Source organism: Rhinopithecus roxellana, chromosome 4 (genome assembly GCF_007565055.1).
Source record: "Rhinopithecus roxellana isolate Shanxi Qingling chromosome 4, ASM756505v1, whole genome shotgun sequence".
In the NCBI taxonomy this organism is placed as follows: Eukaryota; Metazoa; Chordata; class Mammalia; order Primates; family Cercopithecidae; genus Rhinopithecus; species Rhinopithecus roxellana.
The window spans coordinates 168578873-168603645 of NC_044552.1; the positions used below are offsets into that span (position 1 = coordinate 168578873).

At 37.8% G+C, this 24773-nt stretch overlaps 1 protein-coding gene across 2 annotated transcripts in view; it reads right to left on the minus strand.

Annotated features, from left to right (window-relative positions):
• Positions 1–24773, minus strand: part of TBC1D32 (TBC1 domain family member 32) — a 255150-nt gene that overhangs the window by 68288 nt on the left and 162089 nt on the right. The window contains exons 25-27 of one of the 2 annotated variants that reach the window (XM_030929510.1): positions 23426–23534; positions 22475–22568; positions 7018–7080 (exon numbers count right to left, since the gene is read on the minus strand). In XM_030929510.1, coding sequence (XP_030785370.1) covers positions 7018–7080; positions 22475–22568; positions 23426–23534 — 266 coding nt within the window. The remainder of the gene's footprint in view (positions 1–7017; positions 7081–22474; positions 22569–23425; positions 23535–24773) is intronic. The other variant, XM_030929511.1, reaches the window with a different exon arrangement.

A 24773-nucleotide genomic window follows, 5' to 3' on the forward strand; every position in this document is an offset into this window, starting at 1 on the left:
AGAAACAGTAAGAAAAGTAAAAAGCATGAGAAAATGTCTGACTTGACATAAAGGCCTAGATAAATATTTGATAAAAGACTATATCAACAAAAAGTATTTATAGACTAACTATATGTGTAAGACAAAATACAAAAGGCTTTTAAAATAAGCACACACAGAGGGGCGGCGCAAGATGGCCGAATAGGAACAGCTCCAGTCTCCAACTCCCAGCACAAGCGACACAGAAGACAGGTGATTTCTGCATTTTCAACTGAGGTACTGGGGTCATCTCACTAGGGACTGCCGGACAATCGGTGCTGGTCAGCTGCTGCAGCCTGACCAGCGAGAGCTGAAGCAGGGCGAGGCATCGCCTCACCTGGGAAGCGCAACGGGGAAGGGAATCCCTTTCCCTAGCCAGGGGAACTGAGACACACAACACCTGGAAAATCGGGTAACTCCCACCCCAATACTGTGCTTTAAGCAAACGGGCACACCAGGAGATTATACCCACACCTGGCCGGGAGGGTCCCACGCCCACGGAGCCTCCCTCATTGCTAGCACAGCAGTCTGCGATCTAACCGCAAGGCAGCAGCGAGGCTGGGGGAGGGGCACCCGCCATTGCTGAGGCTTAAGTAGGTAAACAAAGCCGCTGGGAAGCTCGAACTGGGTGGAGCTCACAGCAGCTCAAGGAAACCTGCCTGTCTCTGTAGACTCCACCTCTGGGGACAGGGCACAGCTAAACAACAGCAGCAACAACAACAACAACAACAAAAAGCAGCAGAAACCTCTGCAAACGCGAACGACTCTGTCTGACAGCTTTGAATAGAGCAGTGGATCTCCCAACAGGGAGGTTGAGATCTGAGAACGGACAGACTGCCTGCTCAAGTGGGTCCCTGACCCCTGAGTAGCCTAAGTGGGAGACATCCCCCACTAGGGGCAGTCTGACACCCCACACCTCACAGGGTGGAGTACACCCCTGAGAGGAAGCTTCCAAAGTAAGAATCAGACAGGTACACTCACTGTTCAGCAATATTCTATCTTCTGCAACCTCTGCTGCTGATACCCAGGCAAACAGGGTCTGGAGTGGACCTCAAGCAATCTCCAACAGACCTACAGCTGAGGGTCCTGAGTGTTAGAAGGAAAACTATTAAAGAGCAAGGACACATACACCAAAACCCCATCAGTACGTCACCATCATCAAAGATAAGAGGCAGATAAAACCACAAAGATGGGGAAGAAGCAGGGCAGAAAAGCTGGAAATTCAAAAAATAAGAGCACATCTCCCCCTGCTAAGGAGCACAGCTCGTCGTCAGAAACGGATCAAAGCGGGACGGAGAATGACTTTGATGAGATGAGAGAAGGCTTCAGTCCATCAAACTTCTCAGAGCTAAAGGAGGAATTACGTACCCAGCGCAAAGAAACTAAAAATCTTGAAAAAAGAGTGGAAGAATTGATAGCTAGAATAATTGATGCAGAGAAGGTCATAAATGAAATGACAGAGATGAAAACCATGACACGAGAAATACGTGACAAATGCACAAGCTTCAGTAACCGACTCGATCAACTGGAAGAAAGAGTATCAGCGATTGAAAATCAAATGAATGAAATGAAGCGAGAAGAGAAACCAAAAGAAAAAAGAAGAAAAAGAAATGAACAAAGCCTGCAAGAAGGATGGGATTATGTAAAAAGACCAAATCTACGTCTGATTGGGGTGCCTGAAAGTGAGGGGGAAAACGGAACCAAGTTGGAAAACACTCTTCAGGATATCATCCAGGAGAACTTCCCCAACCTAGTAGGGCAGGCCAACATTCAAATTCAGGAAATACAAAGAATGCCACAAAGATACTCCTTGAGAGGAGCAACTCCAAGACACATAATTGCCAGATTCACCGAAGTTGAAATGAAGGAAAAAATCTTAAGGGCAGCCAGAGAGAAAGGTCGGGTTACCCACAAAGGGAAGCCCATCAGACTAACAGGAGATATCTCGGCAGAAACTCTACAAGCCAAAAGAGAGTGGGGGCAAATATTCAACATTCTTAAAGAAAAGAATTTTAAACCCAGAATTTCATATCCAGCCAAACTAAGTTTCATAAGTGAAGGAGAAATAAAATCCTTTACAGATAAGCAAATGCTTAGAGATTTTGTCACCACCAGGCCTGCCTTACAAGAGACCCTGAAGGAAGCACTAAACATGGAAAGGAACAACCAGTAGCAGCCATTGCAAAAACATGCCAAAATGTAAAGACCATCGAGGCTAGGAAGAAACTGCATCAACTAACGAGCAAAATAACCAGTTAATATCATAATGGCAGGATCAAGTTCACACATAACAATATTAACCTTAAATGTAAATGGACTAAATGCTCCAATGAAAAGACACAGACTGGCAAACTGGATAAAGAGTCAAGACCCATCAGTCTGCTGTATTCAGGAGAACCATCTCACATGCAGAGGCATACATACGCTCAAAATAAAGGGATGGAGAAAGATCTACCAAGCAAATGGAGAACAAAAAAAAAAAGCAATGGTTGCAATCCTAGTCTCTGATAAAACAGACTGTAAACCATCAAAGATCAAAAGAGACAGAGAAGGCCGTTACATAATGGTAATGGGATCAATTCAATAGGAGGAGCCAACTATCCTAAATATATATGCACCCAACACAGGAGCACCCAGATACATAAAGCAAGTCCTTAGAGACTTAGAAAGAGACTCAGACTCCCATACAATAATAATGGGAGACTGCAACACCCCACTGTCAACATTAGACAGATCAACGAGACAGAAAGTTAACAAGAATATCCAGGAATTGAACTCATCTCTGCAGCAAGCAGACCTAATAGACATCTATAGAACTCCCCACCCCAAATCAACAGAATATACATTCTTCTCAGCACCACATCACACTTATTCCAAAATTGACCGCATAATTAGAAGTAAAGCACTCCTCAGCAAATGTAAAAGAACAGAAATTATAACAAACTGTCTCTCAGACCACAGTGCAATCAAACTAGAACTCAGGACTAAGAAACTCAATCAAAACCGCTCAACTACATGGAAGTGGAACAACCTGCTCCTAAATGACTACTGGGTACATAACGAAATGGAGGCAGAAATAAAGATGTTCTTTGAAACCAATGAGAACAAAGATACACCATACCAGAATCTCTGGGACACATTTAAAGTAGTGTGTAGAGGGAAATTTATAGCACTAAATGCCCACAAGAGAAAGCTGGAAAGATCTAAAATTGACACTCTAACATCACAATTAAAAGAACTAGAGAAGCACGAGCAAATACATTCAAAAGCTAGCAGAAGGCAAGAAATAACTAAGATCAGAGCAGAACTGAAGGAGATAGAGACACAAAAAACTCTCCAAAAAATCAGTGAATCCAGGAGTTGGTTTTTTGAAAAGATCAACAAAATTGACAGACCGCTAGCAAGACTAATAAAGAAGAAAAGAGAGAGGAATCAAATAGATGCAATAAAAAATGATAAAGGGGATATCACCAGCGACCCCATAGAAATACAAACTACCATCAGAGAATACTATAAACACCTCTACGCAAATCAACTAGAAAATCTAGAAGAAATGGATAATTTCCTGGACACTTACACTCTTCCAAGACTAAACCAGGAAGAAGCTGAATCCCTGAATAGACCAATAGCAGGCTCTGAAATTGAGGCAATAGTTAATAGCCTACCAACCAAAAAAACTCCAGGACCAGATGGATTCACAGCTGAATTCTACCAGAGGTACAAGGAGGAGCTGGTACCATTCCTTCTGAAACTATTCCAATCAATTGAAAAAGAGGGAATCCTCCCTAACTCATTTTATGAGGCCAACATCATCCTGATACCAAAGCCTGGCAGAGACACAAAAATAAAAGAGAATTTTAGACCAATATCCCTGATGAACATCGATGCAAAAATCTTCAGTAAAATACTGGCAAGCCGGATTCAGCAGCACATCAACAAGCTTATCCACCTGATCAAGTGGGCTTCATCCCTGGGATGCAAGGCTGGTTCAACATTCACAAATCAATAAACGTAATCCAGCATATAAACAGAACCAAAGACAAGAACCACATGATTATCTCAATAGATGCAGAAAAGGCCTTTGACAAAATTCAACAGCCCTTCATGCTAAAAACGCTCAATAAATTCCGTATTGATGGAACATACCTCAAAATAATAAGAGCTATTTATGACAAACCCACAGCCAATATCATACTGAATGGGCAAAAACTGGAAAAATTCCCTTTGAAATCTGGCACAAGACAGGGATGCCCTCTCTCACCACTCCTATTCAACATAGTGTTGGAATTTCTGGCTAGGGCAATCAGGCAAGAGAAAGAAATCAAGGGTATCCAGTTAGGAAAAGAAGAAGTCAAATTGTCCCTGTTTGCAGATGACATGATTGTATATTTAGAAAACCCCATTGTCTCAGCCCAAAATCTCCTTAAGCTGATAAGCAACTTCAGCAAAGTCTCAGGATACAAAATTAATGTGCAAAAATCACAAGCATTCTTATACACCAGGAACAGACAAACAGAGAGCCAAATCAGGAATGAACTTCCATTCACAATTGCTTCAAAGAGAATAAAATACCTAGGAATGCAACTTACAAGGGATGTAAAGGACCTCTTCAAGGAGAACTACAAACCACTGCTCAGTGAAATAAAAGAGGACACAAACTAATGGAAGAACATACCATGCTCATGGATAGGAAGAATCAATATTGTGAAAATGGCCATACTGCCCAAGGTTATTTATAGATTCAATGCCATCCCCATCAAGCTACCAATGAGTTTCTTCACAGAATTGGAAAAAACTGCTTTAAAGTTCATATGGAACCAAAAAAGAGCCCGCATTGCCAAGAGAATCCTAAGTCAAAAGAACAAAGCTGGAGGCATCACACTACCTGACTTCAAACTATACTACAAGGCTACAGTAACCAAAACAGCATGGTACTGGTACCAAAACAGAGATATAGACCAATGCAACAGAACAGAGTCTTCAGAAATAATACCACACATCTACAGCCATCTGATCTTTGACAAACCTGAGAGAAACAAGAAATGGGGAAAGGATTCCCTATTTAATAAATGGTGCTGGGAAAATTGGCTAGCCATAAGTAGAAAGCTGAAACTGGATCCTTTCCTTACTCCTTATATGAAAATTAATTCAAGATGGATTAGAGACTAAAATGTTAGACCTAATACCATAAAAACCCTAGAAGAAAACCGAGGTAGTACCATTCAGGACACAGGCATGGGCAAGGACTTCATGTCTAAAACACCAAAAGCAACGGCAGCAAAAGCCAAAATTGACAAATGGGATCTAATTAAACTAAAGAGCTTCTGCACAGCAAAAGAAACTACCATCAGAGTGAACAGGCAACCTACAGAATGGGAGAAAATTTTTGCAATCTACTCATCTGACAAAGGGCTAATATCCAGAACCTACAAAGAACTCAAACAAATTTACAAGAAAAAAACAAACAACCCCATCAAAAAGTGGGCAAAGGATATGAACAGACATTTCTCAAAAGAAGACATTCATACAGCCAACAGACACATGAAAAAATGCTCATCTTCACTCGCCATCAGAGAAATGCAAATCAAAACCATAATGAGATACCATCTAACACCAGTTAGAATGGCAATCATTAAAAAGTAAGGAACCAATAGGTGCTGGAGCGGATGTGGAGAAATAGGAACACTTTTACACTGTTGGTGGGATTGTAAACTAGTTCAACCATTATGGAAAACAGTATGGCGATTCCTCAAGGATCTAGAACTAGATGTACCATATGACCCAGCCATCCCATTACTAGGTATATACCCAAAGGATTATAAATCATGCTGCTATAAAGACACATGCACACGTATGTTTATTGTGGCACTTATTCACAATAGCAAAGACTTGGAATCAACCCAAATGTCCATCTGTGACAGACTGGATTAAGAAAATGTGGCACATATACACCATGGAATACTATGCAGCCATAAAAAAGGATGAGTTTGCGTCCTTTGTAGGGACATGGATGCAGCTGGAAACCATCATTCTTAGCAAACTATCAGAAGAACAGAAAACCAAACACCGCATGTTCTCACTCATAGGTGGGAACTGAACAATGAGATCACTTGGACTCGGGAAGGGGAATATCACACACCGGGGCCTATCATGGGGAGGAGGGAGGGGGGAGGGATTGCATTGGGAGTTATACCTGATGTAAATGACGAGTTGATGGGTGCTGACGAGTTGATGGGTGCAGCACACCAACATGGCACAAGTATACATATGTAACAAACCTGCACGTTATGCACATGTACCCTAGAACTTAAAGTATAATAATAATAATAAAAAAAATAAGCACACACAATACCTATCATCACGTTATAGTACACTTAATACAGTACCATATTATTTTTCAAAGAATTTTTACTTATGCCTAGGGGATTCTATTTTATTGGAGGAGAATTAGTAATCCTAAATTTTACATAATTCATCACACTTGCAAAGGCAATCCAGTCCAGTCATTCATTAAATAGGCAATTTTCATTATTTTATCAAAATGCAATTGTAATTACAGTCCATCTCATTCTCCCCTTTTCTCTCTTAAAAAGTTTATTTCCACATACTATGTAGGTAATATTCCAATTTTAAATCTTTACTATTAGAATTGGAGAATGGATTGTCATCAATTTGTAAATGAAATGGCAATAAATTCATCAGGGACATGAACAGAGACTTAATTTCTGAAAAGGCAGAAAGCATCAGCAAGAATCAACAGCAGTGAATAAGGATACATATCCAATAAGAACAAGAAAAATTGTTAAACGAAATCAGTATAGATTAATGAAAACTATCTTGTTAAGGATATTCTTCTAGTGAAAAAAATAGACATTTGTAGTTAAGAAGGCTACATTTCAAGATCTTTTAATGGGAAAAGAAACAATATCAGCAAAAGATGGTAAAATATGTAGGCATCCTAAGATTATAATTATAAAACCCAAGAGCTTTTTTACTCACTCACTGAACGCTGCATAGCTCCAGAGACACAGAATATGGTATTCTTGTTCTTTGGCCCCATCACTAATTTAGAAATGTTATCTATCATTAGTTTTGTTATTAACCAAAACACATTGCAATAATTTTCTAACTGTTCTATAAATGGTACTTTGTAACGATAATATATTCAAAATAAACTTTATAAATAGTAATACCTACAAAAGGAAAACTTTTTCCATTCCCAAAATATTAATGCATTAACATTGCCAGGGGTTTGTATTTTCACTTGCCTACTTTTATAAAGTGCCAAAACTATGCAAATAATATAGATGCAATATAGTGACTTAGCCTCATGGTCTTTACCTAAGAGCATAATATGATTTTCAAGGACATTGACTCATACATAGAACCCAATGATTCAAGACATATTTTATACTGAATTCACTCAGAGCTGAAAATTTACAAATGATGAAAAACAAGTTCTAACTAGAGTTTGCTTCTATTTTATATAATATAAACCTCCCCCCCACCCTGATTTCATTTAATTTGTAGTAAAAGAAAAAAAAAAGTTACTTTGGGTTGGGGCAAAGAAAAATATACTATAGAGGGATATTTATACCTTACATATTATTAACTTTAAAATGATCTGTTTTCTCATAGAGGAATAATATCATCTGAAACTATCTGTCTAAAAGTATTGGAATGATCTGACTATAAAGATTTTAATATTACTTAGTATATTACATTAAAAGGAATGATTATAACCATATAACTTACTCTTTTATATAGTATTTGAAAGAGAATGTTTTACCAGGCAGAAAATCAGTTTCCTATCAGATAAGCAGAAATGTGATGGAGGAAGCAGTCAAGTAAGACACTGAAGCTATAAAAGACTAAATTTGAAGTAATCACAGACTAAAAGGCTGGACATTTTTTATTTTTTTTTCAACTGTGAAAAAATAGGAAGTAATGCTAACAATGCACACCTTTTATGTGCCATAAAAGTACCACTTGCTAAGTGATGAAATAACTATAATAAAGGTGTCTACTTCACGAATAATATATACGCAAGTCTAATTCAAGAAGCTTTCTAACTGTAAACTTTTGCATACTCTAGAACATGAGTCAAATCAGAGGTTATTCCAAATATGAGTAAAATTTCCTAAATTTATTTAGATTAGCCTGAACAAAAGTTTTAATGTCCAGTGACAAAGTCAAAGAGACAGCTTGATAATGGAAAAAATACAGGAGGAAGAAGTCCAACATTGATTTACTCTTTCATTCAATAAATATTTATGTGCTGCCTACTACCTAAGGGAACAGCATCTTTGCTTCATAGAAATTACATTTTAGGGTAGTAGACAATAAATAAATATATAAGCTCACTGTAAGGTATAAATACTCTTAGAGAAATAAACAAAGGTCCAGAGAGATAAATAAGTAAGAGAAGAAATATATTTTAGGTAAGGTGGAGGTAATTTCTCTGAAGAAGTGACATTTAGACTAAGTTCAAAAGGTTTAAACAGGACTACCAATGGGAAGAGTAGGAATTAGTATTCCAGGAAAAGGGAGTATCAGGAGCAAAGGATCAGAGGCATAAGCCTAATGTCTATAAGAAACTTGTGTCTAGAATAAATAAAGTGCTCTTACAACACAATTATTAAAAGACAACTGAATTAAAAATGGCCAAAGTGATGGAACAGTCACTTCTCAAAGGAAGATACCAAATGGCCAATGAGCACATGAAAAGTCATCAGCAAAATACAAATCAAAATCACAATGAGATACCATTTCATAGCCACTGGAATAGTTAGATCAAAAGGCCAGATGAAGAGATATAGAAAATAATTTATGTCAGCTGTTCAAATGATTAAACATAGATTATCACATAATCCAGCAATTCCATTCTAGGTATACTGAAGAGAAATGAAATGCATGTTCACACAGAAACATAGGCTTGAATGTGTAGGAGTGTGGTCAGGGTGGTGGGAAAAGTTGTAAAAACAAAAGTTATAGGACAGACACAGATTTTCTTAAAAAGCCAGAGGTTTTGCAAAAGCTTTAGGAAAAGGTTATGGCTAAAGGCAGCCTAATCCTCTTACCTTTAGCTAATAACAAAAAGCAAATAACAAGGGAATGTAGAGGAGTTTATCTAGGCAGCGTGTTTACTTATATTGTCCTAAAACCGACCTTTGATCATTCATGCACAAGACTGCTCTCTACTCAAGGGGTCAACAATGTTTATTACCCACAGATTGTGTTTGCTCCAAGCCTTTGTCATTAAATCTGTACTAAATAAATGCGAGCATTGCCAGCTTTAGGGGGGCTGCAAACTCTTTTGACCCCTAGTGCTGACAGTCTCCTAGCCCGCTCTTTCACTGGATACCTGTGTCTAAGTACTCCTTTCATCTGTCACTCAGCCAGTGTCTGCAGGACAGACTCGACATGAATGTTTATGCATAAGATCAGAGAAAGGCAATCTAATGCCAAGTGGCATGACTGCCAGTAACCTTGTGAGTCAGCACCACACTTCAGATGCACTATTGGTCTCATTAGTAGCACTAGAAACATACAAAAAATGACCAGAAAAATTACTTTCTTCTTTAAAGTTTGCAGCCTCAACTGAATAAATATACATCCAAAAGTTTTCTTGATAAAGATAGAAATTCCACAGTAGTAAGACATATAGGATATAGATGTAATTTAGATTGCTGATTATTTTATAGGTCATCCTGAATAAACATTATAAAAGTATTTTTAAGTGATGAAATGCATACAGGAAGGTAGATGGGAAAATAAGAACAACAAACATCTCATCTTCTTGAGATGTGTCTCTGTGATGCTTTCAATGATTGGAGTATGCTATCCAACTCTTCAAGCGATTTTTAATTTTCTATATTGAAGTTCTGAATTTCCCATACTCCTCTGAGAAAGAAGTCCTCATTCTGAGCATGTTGAAATGCAACATAGTAAAGTGGACTGGCCAATGGAGTAATAACTCCTGGGAAATCTAATTTTAGCTCAGAAAAACAAAAACAAAAGAAATTAAATTACTATTTTACTACCTTCCTGTTCCATATGGAAGGGCATTATAAGGCAATCTCCAGTAGTTCACCTTAAAAGCTCCTAACATTCTAACTGGTACTTGCTTTTGACCATAGTACAACTCTTCTTTTCCATCCAATCTGTTTGCCTCTTTTTTGTCTTTTGCAGAAGCAGTACGTTATAACACTAGTACATATAACTGGTGCTTGTATTATAATACAACATTAGTACTATAAGTTATAACACTAGTACATATTATACTACCTATCTACACCCTCAGGTAACAGAGAAATGATATTCTAAGTAGAAATTATTTCTACCATATGGAAGTGAATGTTTTTGTGTGTGATGATCTATACATATACTCATATACATGTATTCAAGTGTACATATACACATGTATACATATATATACACAGAGAATGTATAGATCAATAGCTTTTAAATGATCACTTACATTTTAATATGGTCACCCTAAAAATGTTCATAAAGAAAAACAATTGAACCAAATGATGTCTCAAAATTCTCATTTATAGATGAAGAAGAATCATCTAACACTTAACCCTGATGCCAATGAGCTAACAAGAGGCAATTTTTAACAGATGAGATGCTAACTGTAGCAAACAGAATAAATCTAGAAGCTGGGAGACAAATGAAGAGGATGTCACCATGTGCACACAACTGAAGTGATTTTTTTTCCCACAACAATGAAATTATATCCCAAAATTGTGCAGTGCAAATGATGACTAAACTAACACCTTACAAAATCTGTGAATCATCACATGTGAATCACAAAACAAGAATGGAAAGTAGATGACTCTTGCTGTTAAAATAACTTTGGTGTCTTAAATATTACTACCTTAAGCATAGTATTCTTAAAAGTGCACTATTAATGTTTAGCTTTATTTAACAGTATTTAACCAGACACATACCTGTTAGAAACACATTTAGCACTATTTTTTTTTTCTTTCATTGAGTTCACAGAGAAAGCATCACTACACTCTCCTAGGTACAAAATGAAACTGGACATACTTCTGACTTTCCCATTTTCTGCTAAGAGTATATGGTGAGTGACACAGATATCAGCAATATCAGAATGAGATACAGTCATTATGAATTGACTAAATCTCTGTAAAAATCTCTTCCCAGGCTATCTATTGCTGCCTAGATCATACTCTTTTCCTTAACAAGAACCACAATAATATCAGGATCACTCTTATTACAAGGAAGTATCAGGTACTAGTTTTAAATTGGGAATGTCTTATTCAAACACTTCTGCTTTAGAAACAAACAGAAAGAAAGTAAGAGTTCCTGTCCAGTATGGTGGGAAAACAAGCAATTAAACAAGGCTTAAGATAGTACTACACTCCCTAAAACAGAGCATATGCCAGTAAAGATGTCACAAATGTGTTGGGCCTTGTAAGCTACAGGGAAGTCATTGAAGGATTTCGATTAGCAAAGTAACATGATCTAACCCATGTTTCAGCAGCATCCTCTGGCTGCTGTGTTGAGAATAGAGTAAACATTTGGCAGGACACTGCAACAGGTAAGAGATGAGAGTGGTAGTAGATGAGTGAGAGTGGTTTTATTTTAGGTATGTAGAGTCAAGATTTGCTGACAGATGCGATGTAGTGTATAAAGACAGAGACAAGTGCATGAATGCTGTTAGGTTTATTGTCTGAAGAACTGGAAGCAAACAGTTGCCATTTCTGAAAGGGGAGAAAATGCCAAAGGAACAAATTTTGGGGGAGTATTAAAAATTTATCTGAGACATATTAAGTTTGATATATATATACAACTTACTAGGAGAAATGTCAAGGAGACAATTTAATATATGAGATACGAGTTCAACGCAAAGATAGGTATTAGAGATAATAAATCTGAGAGCCATCAGCATATTGGATAGTATTTCAGTCATGAGATCCTCACAACAGTAATGTAGCTAGAAAAAAAAGAAGACCACTGAGAACTGAGTATGGAGCATTCCAAAGTTTAAACGTTAGAGAATTTGAAAGATCCAACAAATGAGACAAAAGAAGAATTCATCAGAGATGCAGGAGGAAAACCAAACAAGAGTATTTTCTGGAAGTCAAATGAAGAAATTGTTTCAAAAAAGAGGGCAGGTTTGAGTGATACTGCTACGTGATGAGGACTGAGATCCGATCAGTAGGCTGAATGCCAGTGGAGTATTAGGGTGAAAGTCTGATTAGCTTAAAGTGGGTCCAAGAGAGAATGGAAAGAGAGTAACGGGAATACTCAGATAACTCCTTCAAGGAATTCTGAAGTAAAAGGAAGGCCAGAAGTGAGATTTTAGTGAGGGGAAAGTATGTCCAAGAGAAGATATTTTAAATATAAGAGAATAAACACCATGCTTGTTGGCATATGGAAAAGATCAAGTAAAGATGCCCCAAGCCAAAAAATGATAACAAAGAGGGAGTTCAGGCTTTAAAAAGAGAGAAATCCTATCATTTGTGACAACACGGATGAACCTTGAGTACACTGTGTTTGGTAAAATAACCTAGGTACAGAAAGATAAACACTCTATAATCTCACTAATGTATAAACTGAAAAATTTAAACTCATAGAAACGGGGCATAGATTGGTTACCAGAAGCTGGAGGGTAGGGTGTTGGGGGAGATGGTCAAAGGATACAAAATTTCAGTTACAGGAAAGGAATATGTTTTAAGATGTCTATTGTACAACATGGTGACTATGTTATTAACAACGTATTATATATTTGAAAATTGCCAAGAAAGCAATTTGATATATTATCATCAGAAAAATAAGCATGTGAGACTATGCATATGTTAACTGGTTGAATTTAGCCATTCCACAATGTACACATATTTCAAAACATGTTGTACCTGATAAATATATAGAATACTTGTCAGTTAAAAAATAAAATAATTTTAAAAATTGCAGTGGTAAGAATCAGGTTCACTCAGGAGACTGATGATAATACAGTAGTCCCTGTTCAAGGAGATCTACCTGAATAGGATTCAATAACAACCAGAAAAGGGTTAATGGGTTAATGGTCTGTATAAAGTTGAATGAAGAGTGATACTAAATGACTGATTTGGAGAGGTTAAAGAGTAGACACAGGGCAAGTAGAACACAGACAGGTGTGGAGGCTCTAGCTGGAGAGAGAAAACAGTTTAAAGCCTTGAAAGTAAACAAAGCTGGGTAGGCAAGATCAAAAGTGAGGTAATGCTAGTTGAAGACTGATGTGAAGGATGGATGCCTTCCATCACACTATGCTATAGATGCTAAAAACCAACTGTATTACAGGGTTCTCCAAGAAACAGAACCAATAGAATTTGTATATATATAGAAGGAGATTTATTATAAGTCACTGGCTCATGTGATTATAGAGGCTGGTGTGTCCAGAATCTACAGTGCTGGCCAGTAGTCTGGAGATGCAGAAAAAGGGAGAAAAGAAAAAGGGAAAACTGTTAGAAGCAAAATCTTCCAGAAGAAACCAGATGGAATGTAATGCACAAATGGAGAAATTGGTTTTCACAAGTCACACTGGCAGTTCATTTATGATAATACTAGACAGCCTAAATTGGCACAGATGTAGTTAAGTGAGCTGATATGCCTCAGGAACACATGGAAGCTCTTTATTGGCTATTTCTACATCATTGATAAAATAGGAAACATGGCTACTAACTAAACAAAGCATGGGGAAGGAGAATAAGGTTTGAGAAGAGAGAAATTTTGAAAACAGTCATCTAGGAGACTAGAAAAGTAACCTGGAGACACACCATACTGGGTATACTGGCAGCAGTACATTCATGCCTAAGTCAGTCATCTGCAGTTATATTCTGAGTTACACAGAGAAACTATTATTACTCCTTTTCCTGAATCACTGATAAGGGTAGAGAGAGAGTAAAATTATACTTCTCTGAGCACTGATTCCTAAGAACTAATATGATATTTTTCTGCTCAAAAGTGTTCAATTAACCTAATTTTCTTATTTTTATTTTTTAAATTTTAGATTCAAGGGAAATATGTACAGGGTTGCTATATGGGTATATTGAGCAACAGTGAGGTTTGGAATATGGATGGTCCTGTCACTCAGGTGATGAGCACAGCAGCCAACGGTAGCTTTTCATCCCATGCTCCCCCTTCCTCCCTCCATCTCCCTATCTAGTAGTCCCTAGTGTATATTGTTTCCATCTTTATGTATATGTGTTTTCAATGTTTAGCTCCCACTTATGAGAATACGCAGTATTTGGTTTTCTGTTCTTGCATTAATTCACTTAGAATAATGGCCTCCAACTGTATCCATGTTGCTGCAAAGGACATGATTTTATTCCTTTTTATGGCTGTGTAGTATTCCATAGTGAATATGTACTATATTTTCTTTATCCAGTCCACAATTGTTGGGTGCCTATGTTGATTCCATGTCTTTGTTGTTGTGAACAGCTGCAATGCAAATGCGAGTGCATGTGTGTTTCTGATTGAACGAGTTATTTTCCTTTGGGTATATAGTCAGTAGTGGGATTGCTAGGTTGAAGGGCAGTTCTGTTTTAAGTTCTTTGAGAAATCTCCAGAATGCTTTCCACAGTGGCTGAAGCAATTTGCATTTGCACCAAAAGTGTGTAAATGTTCTCTTTTCTCTGAAGTCCCACCAACATCTGTTATTTTTTGACTTTTTTAGTAATTGCCATTCTGACTGGTGTGAGATAGTATCTGTTGATTTGATTGCATTTATCTGATGATTAGTGATGCTGAGCATTTTTCATGTTATTTTTGCCACTTGTATTTTTTTTTTTTTTTTTTTTGAGAAGTATCTGTCCATGTCCTTTGCCCATTTTTTAATTGCAATATTTGTTTGTTGGTTGGTTTTATTATACTTTAAGTTCTGGGATACATGTACAGAACGTGCAGGTTTGTTACATAGCTATAAATGTGCCATGGTGGTTTGATGCACCCATCAACCTGTCATCTACATTACGTATTTCTCCTAATGCTATCCCTCCCCTTGCATTCCATCCCCTGAAAGGCCTCAGTGTGTGATGTTTCCCTCCCTGTGCCCATATGTTCTCATTGTTCAACTCCCACTAACGAGTGGGAATATGCAGTGTTTGATTTTCTGTTCCCATGTTAGTTTGCTGAGAATAATGATTTCCAGCTTCATCCATGTCCCTGAAAAGGACATGAACTAATTCTTTTTTATGGCTGCATAGTATTCCATGGTGTACATGTGCCACATTTTCTTTATCCAGTCTATCATTGATGGGCATCTGGGTTGGTTTCAAGTCCTTGCTATTGGGAACAGTGCTGTAATAAACATATGTGTCTTTATAATAGACTGACTTAAAATCCTCTGGGTATATACCCACTAATGGGATTGCTGGGTCAAATGCTATTTCTAGTTCTAGATCCTTGAGGAATTGCCACACTGCCTTCCACAATGGTTGAAGTTTACACTCTGACCAACAGTGTAAAAGCATTCCTATTTCTTTCTTTTTTTTTTTTTTAGATGGGGGTCTCACTCTGTCACCCAGGCTGGAGTAAAGTGGCACTCTCTCGGCTCACTGCAGCCTCCGCCTGCCGGGTTCCAGCAATTATCCTCCCTCAGCCTCCCAGGTAGCTGGGATTACAGGCACGTGGCACCATGCCCAGCTAATGTTTGTATTTTTAGTAAAGACGTGGTTTCACCATGTTGGCCAGGCATCTTTGTGGTGTTCTCTGTATTTCCTGAATTTGAATGTTGGCCTGTCTTGCTAGTTTGGGGAAGTTCTCCTGGGTATATACTGAAGAATGTTTTCCAACTTGGTTCCATTCTCCCCACCACCTTCAGGCACACCGGTCAAATGTAGGTTTGGTCTTTTCTCATAGTCCCATATTTTTTGGAGGATTTGTTCATTCCTTTTCATTCTTTTTTCTCTAATCTTGTCTTCATGCTTTATTTCATGAAGCTCATCTTCAATCTTTCTTCTGCTTGATTGATTCGGCTACTGATACTTGTGTATGCTTCACAATTTTCTCGTGCTGTGTTTTTCAGCTCCATCAGGTCATTTACGTTCTTCTCTTAACTGGTTAGTCTAGTACCAATTCCTGTAACCTTTTATCAAGGTTCTTAGTTTCCTTGCATTGGGTTAAAAAGTGCTCCTTTAGCTTGGAGGAGTTCGTTATTACTCACCTTCTGAAGCCTACTTCTGTCAATCTGTCAAACTCATTCTCTGTCCAAAGTTGCTGGCGAGGAGTTGAAATCCTTTGCAGGAGAAAAGGCACTCTGGTTTTTGGACTTGTCAGCTGTTTTTACTGGTTATTCCTCATCTTTGTGGATTTATCTTTGGTCTTTGCTGTTGGTGATCTTGGGATGGAGTTTTTGCTTGGTCCTTCTTGTTGATGTTGATGCTATTGCTTTCTGTTTGTCAGTTTCCCTTCTAACAGACCCCTATTCTGAACATCTGCTGGAGTTTGCTGGGGATCTACTACAGGCCTTGTTTGCTTGGGTATCACCATTGGAGGCTGCAAACAGCAAAAATTGTTGCCTGTTCCTTCTTCTGGAATCTTCCTCCCAGAAGGGCACCCACCAGATGCCAGCTGGAGCTCTCCTGTATGAGGTGTCTGTTGAACCCTGCTGTGAGGTTTCTCCCCATCAGGAGGTATGGGGTCAGGGACCCACTTGAGGAGGCAGTCTGTCCCTTAGCAGAGCTCAAGCACTGTGCTGGGGGATCCACTGCTCTCTTCAGAGCCAGCAAGTAGGAATGTTTAAGTATGCTGTAGCTGCGCCCACAGCCACCCCTTTCTGCTGGGGCTCTGTCTCAGGGAGATGGGAGTTTTATCTACAAGCCCCTGACTGGGGCTGCTGCCTTTCTTTCAGAGATGCCCTGCCCAGAGAGGAGGAATCTAGAGAGGCAGTGTGGCTACAGGGACTTTGAGGCACTGAGGTGCGCTCTGCCCAGTCCAAACATCCAGGCAGTTTGGTTTATACTGTGAAGAGAAAACCACCACTCAAGCCTTAGTAAGGTGGACGCCCCTCCCTGCACCAAGCTCGAGTATACTAGATCGACTTCAGACTGCTGTACTGGTAGCAAGAATTCCAAGCCAGTGGATCTTAGCTTGTTGGGCTCCATGGAGGTAGGATCCACTGGGCAAGACCACTTGGATCCCTGGCTTGAGCCCTCTTTCCAGGGAAGTGAATGGTTCTGTCTCAATGGTGTTCCAGGAGACACTGGGGTACAAAAAAAAAAAAAAACCCTCCTGCAGCTAGTTCGGTATCTGCCCAAATGGTTGCCTTGTGGTATAGGCACTCGAGGGAATCTCCTAGTCTCTGGGTTGTGAAGCCGTGGGAAAAGCATAGTATCTGGACTGGATAGCACCATCCCTCATGGCACGGTCTCTAATGGCTTCCCTTGACTAGGGGAGGGAGTTCTCCAACTTCTTGAGCTTCCTGGGTGAGGCAACGCCCCACTCTGCTTCTGTTCACTCTCCGTGGGCTTCACCCACTGTCTAACCAGTCCCAGTGAGATGAACCGGGTACCTCAGTTGGAAATGCAGCAATCACCCACCTTCTGCATTGGTCTCACTGGGATCTGCAGACCGGAGCTGTTCCTATTTGGCCATCTTGTCATGGAACTGGATTATTTGTTTTTTACTCATTGATTTGTTCAAGGCCCTGTTAGATTATTGATATTAGACCTTTTTCAGATTAATAGTTTGTGAACATTTTCTCCTACTCTGCACGTTGCCTGTTTACTCTGTTGATAATTACTTTTGCTGTGCAGAAGCTTTTTAATTAGGTCACACTTTCAATTTTTGTTTTTGTTACAACGGCTTTTGGGAACTTAGCCATAAGTTCTTTGCCAAAGACTATGTCAAGAAGGGTGTTTTCCAGATTTTCTTCTAGGAATTTTATAGTTTGAGATCTTAAATGCAAATCATTAATCCATCTTGAGTTAATTTTTGTATATGGTAAGGTAGGGGTCTAATTTCATTCTTCTGCAAGTGGCTACCCAGCTATCCAAGCACCATTACTTGCATAGGAAGTCCTTTCTCCATTGCTTATTTTTGTCAATTTTGTTGAAGATCAGATGGTAGTAAGTGTGCAGGCTTGTTTCTCAGTTCTCTATTCTGTTTTATTGGTCTATGTGTCTGTTTCTGCACCAGTACCATGCCATGTTGGTTACTTTCACCTTATAGTATAGTTTGAAGTCAGGTAATTCTGTGAAAAATGATATTTGTATTTTAATAGGGATAACACTGAATCTATAAATTGCTTTGGGGAGTATGGCCATTTTAACAATATTGATTCCTACAATCCATGAGCAGGAAATATTTTTCCATTTATTCATGTCGTCTGATTTCTTTCAGCAATGTTTGTAGTTCTCCTTGTAGAACTCCTTCCCATCATTTCTTAGATGTATTCCTAGGCTTTATTTTGTGTGTGTGTGTGTGTGTGTGTGTGTGTGTGTGTATGGCTATTGCAAATGGGATTGTATTCTTGATTTGGCTTTCAATCTATACTGTTGTATAGAAAAGCTGACTTTTGTTCATTGATTTTGTATCTTGAAATTTTACTGAAATCATTTACCATTCCTAGGGGCCTTTTGTCACAATCCTTAGGGTTTTCTATGTATAGAATTGTATCATCAGCAAGGGGAGATAGTTTAACTTCTTCTTTTCCTATTTGGATGTTTTTCTTTCTTTCTCTTGCCTAATTGTTCTAGCAAGCACTTTCAGTACTATGTTGAACAAGTGTAGTGAGAGTAGGCATAGTTGTCTTTTTTCAGTTCTCAAAGGGAATGATTCCAGTTTTTTCCCATTCAGTATAATGCTGTGATGTTAGCTGTGGATTTGTCATAGATGGCTCTTAGATATGTTCCTTTATGCCTAGCCTATTGAGGGTTTTTATCATGAAGAGATGTTGGATTTTATTGAGGGTTTTTTCTGTGTCTATTGAAATGGTAATGTAGTTTTTGTTTTTGATTCTGTTTATGCGGTGAATCACATTCACTGATTTGCATATGATGAACCAACCTTGCATCTCAGGAATGAAGTCTAACTTGTGGTGAATTAACTTTTGCTGCTGGATAAAAATATGCTGCTGAATTTGGTTTGCTAGTATTTTGTTGAGATTTTTTTTGCCTATGTTCATCAAGAATATTTTGTCCAAAGTTTCTTTTTTGTTGTCTCTGTCAGAGTTTGGTATCAGGATAATATTGGCTTTGTAAAATAAGTTATAAAGAAACTCCTCCTCTTCGATTTTTTGGAATAGTTTCAGAAGGATTGCTATCAGTTTTTTATACATCTAGTAGAATTCTGTATGAATCCATCTGGTCCCAGGCTTTTTTTGGTTGGTAGGTTTTGTATTACTGATTCAGTTTTGAAACTTGTTATTGGTATGTTCAGGATTTTACATAGAATATGTTCCATGTGTAGATGACAAGAATGTATATTCTGTCATTATTAGGTGGAGTATTCTTTGGATACCTATTAGGTCTTATTCATCAAGTGTCAAGTTAATTCCATAATATCTTTGTGGAATTTTCTGCCTCAGTGATCTGCCTAATGTTGTCAATGGGGTGTTGAAGTCCATTACTATTATTTAGGGGCCATATAAGTATTTTCCTGTGTCAAGAAAAGCTTGTTTTGTGAATCCGAGTGCTCTTATGTTGAGTGCATATATATGTAGGATAGCTAAGTCTTCTTCTTTACTTGAACACTTTATCATTATGTTATGGCCTTATTTGTTCTTCCTAATTGTGGTTAGTTAAAAGTCTATTTTATCTGATACAAGAACTGCAAAACCTGCTCTTTTTCCTTTTCCATTTGTGTGGTTGTCTTTTCCATCCCTTTGAGCCTGTGAGTGCCATTACATGTGAGATGTGTCTCTTGAAGACAGCAGACAGTTTGGGTCTTATCTTTTTATCCAGCTTGCCACTCTATGCCTTTTAAGTGGGGTGTTTAGGCCATTTACATTCAGGGTATTAGTAATGATATGTGAGATTTTGATCCTGTCATTGTGTTGGCAGTTGGTTGTTTCATAGACTTGATGGTGTAATTGCTTTATACTGTATGTGGGTTATGTGTTTTAGTGTGTTTTTGTGGTAGCAGGTTTTGATCTTCCATTTCCATGTTTAGCACTCCTTTAATGACCTCTTGCAAGGCTGGTCTGGTAGTAATGAATTCCCTTAGTAGTTGCTTGTCTGAGAAGGATTTTATATTTCCTTTACCCTGAAGCTGAGTTTGGTGGGATATTACATTCTTGGATGACATTTCTTTACCTTAAAAATGCTGAAAATAGGCCTCTAATCTCTTCTGGCTTTAAGGTTTCTGCTGAAAAATCTGTTGCTAGCATGATGAGGTTCCCTTTGTAGGTGACCTGACCTTTCTCTCTGGCTGCCTTTAAGTTATTTCTTTTGCAATGACTTTGGTAAATCTGATGCCTATGTGCCTTGGGGATGGTCATCTTGTACAGTATCTTGCAAGTGATCTCCATATTTCCTAAATTCTTATGTCTACACCTCTAGCAAAATTGGGAAAATTCTGATGAACTTTGAATGTTTTCCAAGTTACTTACACTCTCTCCTTCCCTCTCAAGAATGCCAATGAGTCATAGATTTGGTCTCTTTACATAATCCCATATTTCTTGAAAGTTTTGTCATTTTTTAAAATTATTTTTTCTTTGTGTCTGACTAGTTGATTCAAGAACCAGTCTTCAAGCTTTGAGATTCTTTCCCTAGCTTGGTCTGTTCTGCTGTTAATACTTCTGACTACGCTTTATGACTAATTACGAAATTCTTAAAGTGAATTATTCAATTCCAGAGGTTCAGTTTAGTTCTTTCTTGAAATGGCTATTTTTACTTTTAGCTCTTGGATCACTGCACTGGATTCCTTGGATTTCTGGGACTGGATTTCAACTTTCTCTGGATCTCAATGATCTTCCTTACCAGTCAGATGCTGAATCCTAGGTCTGTCATTTCATTGCTTTCAATCTGGTTAAGAACCATTGCTGGGAGACTAGTGCATTTGGTTGGAGGTAAGAGGACACTCTGGCTTTTTGAACAGACATATGGAGGGCTGGTGTCCCTTTAACTGTGAGGTAAGTTGAGTATACTCAGTTGGCTTTGTTTCTGGGTGCTTTCAGAGAGCTATAACTCCATACAGAATCTTTATTTGTGGCTGAATTTTTGCCTTAAGTGTCACAGGTATTGTATACTGGCAAAATGTTTTTGGTGTTGTAATTTGGGCTTCTATCCAGTAGGTAGAGTTTGAGTGGTGGCCTGCAGACAGGCCATGTAGCTTCATCTTTCATCTTAGAATTCCCTAGCCTAAAAATTCTGTTTGAATTTTAGTGGCTCGTAAGATAATGTCTAAACACCTGAGTTTGATCTCCACTGGTCTTATGGCTGGGCTTACATGTTCAGTCTTACTTCCTGTCACTCTTGCTGTCACATTTCAAATCTTAGACATTGTTCAACTACCACAGTTCTCTGATTATAATTTGCTTCTTCCAGCCCCTCTGCTGTTTCCTCTGCCAAAAAGAAAAACTGCTATTCTATTATCCAGAAAATACATATTTAAACTACATGCCTCATTATATACATATTCTTCTTTGGAAGAGTATCCTACTTATGTACTATCCTAGCAGGCTACACATTTTCTATTTAGTTCCCATCACATTGTAGTGCTAGTCAATTATCTAATTACTTGAATGCATTCTGTAAAGATTTCATGACTCCACAAAGGTGGGAACCATAATCTTCACTAATTTCAGTTGTTGAGTATACAAGACCTGTGTATAGCACACAGGAATTACTTAAAAATACTACTCTGTTGATACATACCCAGAATTAATTCAACAAATCAAAAACCATTACTTTTTTTAAATCAAACAGCTGTTGCTACTGGACAGATCAGCTACACCTTAGCAACAAGAAATAAGAATTATTAGCCTCATACAAATAGTCATGCATTGCTTAACAATGAGAATATATTCTGAGAACTGTATCCTCAAGTGATTTTGTCACTTTGTGAACACTGTGGAGTGATCTTACACAAACCTAGAGGGTATAGTCTACGCTACACCTAGCCTACATGGTGTAGCCTATTGCTACTAGGCTAGAAGCCTATATAGCATTTACTGTACTGAATACTGTAGGCAATCGTAGCATAATGGTATTTGTGCATCTAAACATATTTGAAGATTTTAAAAAGTACAGTAAAAATGTGGTATAATAATCTTATAAGACCACATTCGTACACTTGGTCCATCATTAACCAAAATGTCATTATGCAGCACATGAGTGTACCAAGTTAGTAAGAAACATGAGGAAAAAAATACAAAGAAATAGGCATACATACACACATGTATACATGCTAAATGCAGTCAGTATTCATCTTCCTTAATATTTTTTTTTTCAAATTATAACAAAAACTTTAAAAATAACACAGCATTTGATGGTAAATATTTTACCTTGTTTTATGACAGCATTTCTCGTAATGTCTGACAGATAGCAGTTTGGCAAAGGATATGATGAAAACATTGGCCAAGGATATGGATTATCACTCTAAAAAAGAAGCAAGACAGATGACTTTAGGAAGTGGTCTAAAATAATATTGAATTTTAAAGCTATCTGAAATATCATTAACTTAAACTGGCTTTTCTTGCTCATAAATTCTACAATTGTTGTCCAATTAACCAAAAGCTATTTGATACTATACTTCAATATTCCAATGGGTAATCATTAAAACAAGCTGTAACAGAAACAACATTAAATTAGTACTGAGGACAAACATATGGTAACTTGTAGCAAGCAGAATTGATAATGATAAATTTACTGGTTTTTTTTTTTTTTTTTTTTCATAAAAAGAAAATGGTAATCTTCAAAAGAAACCTGTGGTTTTTTCCACAAAACTTTTTCTTGTACTGTTAATCATTTCTATCATATATTTCCCGGAGTAACAGTCAAAGCAAGAAGGTTCTTAACAACAATGAAAACAAATGAAAAACCTCCATGAGAAACCCATACTTGAATATTGACGGAAGGAGAGGTACTCAATGTTTCCAATAAAATAAAAAATAATATGTCATTTAATAATAAAAGTTAAGTATCATGAACAAGAAAGACATTGAAAGTAAAATATTCAAAGGCACACAAGAAAAATGACTTTTTAATAAAACAATACCTACTCTACTACACATGCAAACAATACTTACTCTACTTTAGCATTCATGACCCCTAGACATCAAAAATATTATTTTAGTTTGAAAGTATTTATTTGCATCCTAAATATTCTCAAGTAATAAGTTCAACTCTGTGATGCAAACATTTAAGAGGTAAAGTTTAGGGTGACTTTGAATTGGCTCTCTTGCTTCAAAATATATCAGAAAACCACACCCCACTTCTCTTTGCCCCACACTCACCTTTTCGAGTATCCTTGGAGGCAAAACCCGTTCCAATGGCCCACCAACAAGATTTATTCTAACAAGAACATGATTTCTCTCCACTGATAAGCCATCAATTATAAAGTCCCTGAAAAAAATAAATATATCACCTTTGTCATCCCTTTGATTGAATGTGTTAATTTTTAAATCAAGTCTCTGAATTGTAAAGAAAAAAGGCAAAAATATTTATCAATGTTTTTCTTTTTCTTTGCTTCATTTAACATTTATATAGTTTTTTAAGTTCGGGGTACATGTGCAGGATGTGCAGGTTTGTTACATAGGTAAACGTGTGCCGTGGTGGTTTGCTGCACAGATCATCCCATCACCCAGGTATTAAGCCCAGCATCCATGAGCTATTCTTCCTGATGCTCTCCCTCCTTCCCAGCTTCACTCTCTTAACAGGCCCCAGTGTGTGTTGTTCCCTACCATGTGTCCATATGTTCTCATCATTCAGCTCCCACTTATAAGTGAGAACCTGGAGTATTTGGTTTTCCATTCCTATGTTAGTTTACTGAAGATAATGGTCTCCAGCTCCATTCATGTCCCTGCAAAGGATATGATTCTTTCTATGGCTGCATAGTATTCCATGCTATATATGTATCACATTTTCTATCACTGATGGGCATTTGTGTTGATTCCGTGTCTTTGCTATTGTGAACAGTGCTGCAATGAACACAAGTGTGCCTGTATCTGTCTAATAGAAGGATTTATACTATTTTAGGTATATATCCAGTAATGAGATTGCTGGGTCAAATGCTATTTCTGTCTTTAGGTCCTTGAGGAATTGCCACACTGTCTTCCAGAATGGTTGAACTAATTTACACTCCCAACAGTGTAAAAGCATTCCTTGTTCTCCACAACCATGCCAGCATCTGTTGTTTTTTGACTTTTTAATAATAGCCATTCTGATTGGTGCGAGATGACATCTCATTGTGGTTTTGATTTGCATTTCTCTAATGATTAGTGATGTTGAACTTTTTCTCCTGTGTTTGTTGGCCACATGTATATCTTCTTTTGAGAAGCATCTGGTCATGCCCTTTGCCCACTTTTTAATGGGACTGCTTGCTTTTTTCTTGTAAATTTGTTTACGTTCCTTGTACATGCTGGATATTAGGCCTTGTTAGATCTTTGTCAGATAGCCAGATTGCAAAAAGTTTTCCCTATTCTGTAGGTTGTCTGTTCACTCTGATGATAGTTTCTTTTGCTGTGCAGAAGCTTTTTAGTTTAATTAGATCCCATTTGTCAGTTTTTGTGTTTGTTACCATCGCATTTGGCATCTTCCTCATGAAATCTCTGCCCATGACTACGCCCTGAATGGCATTGCCTA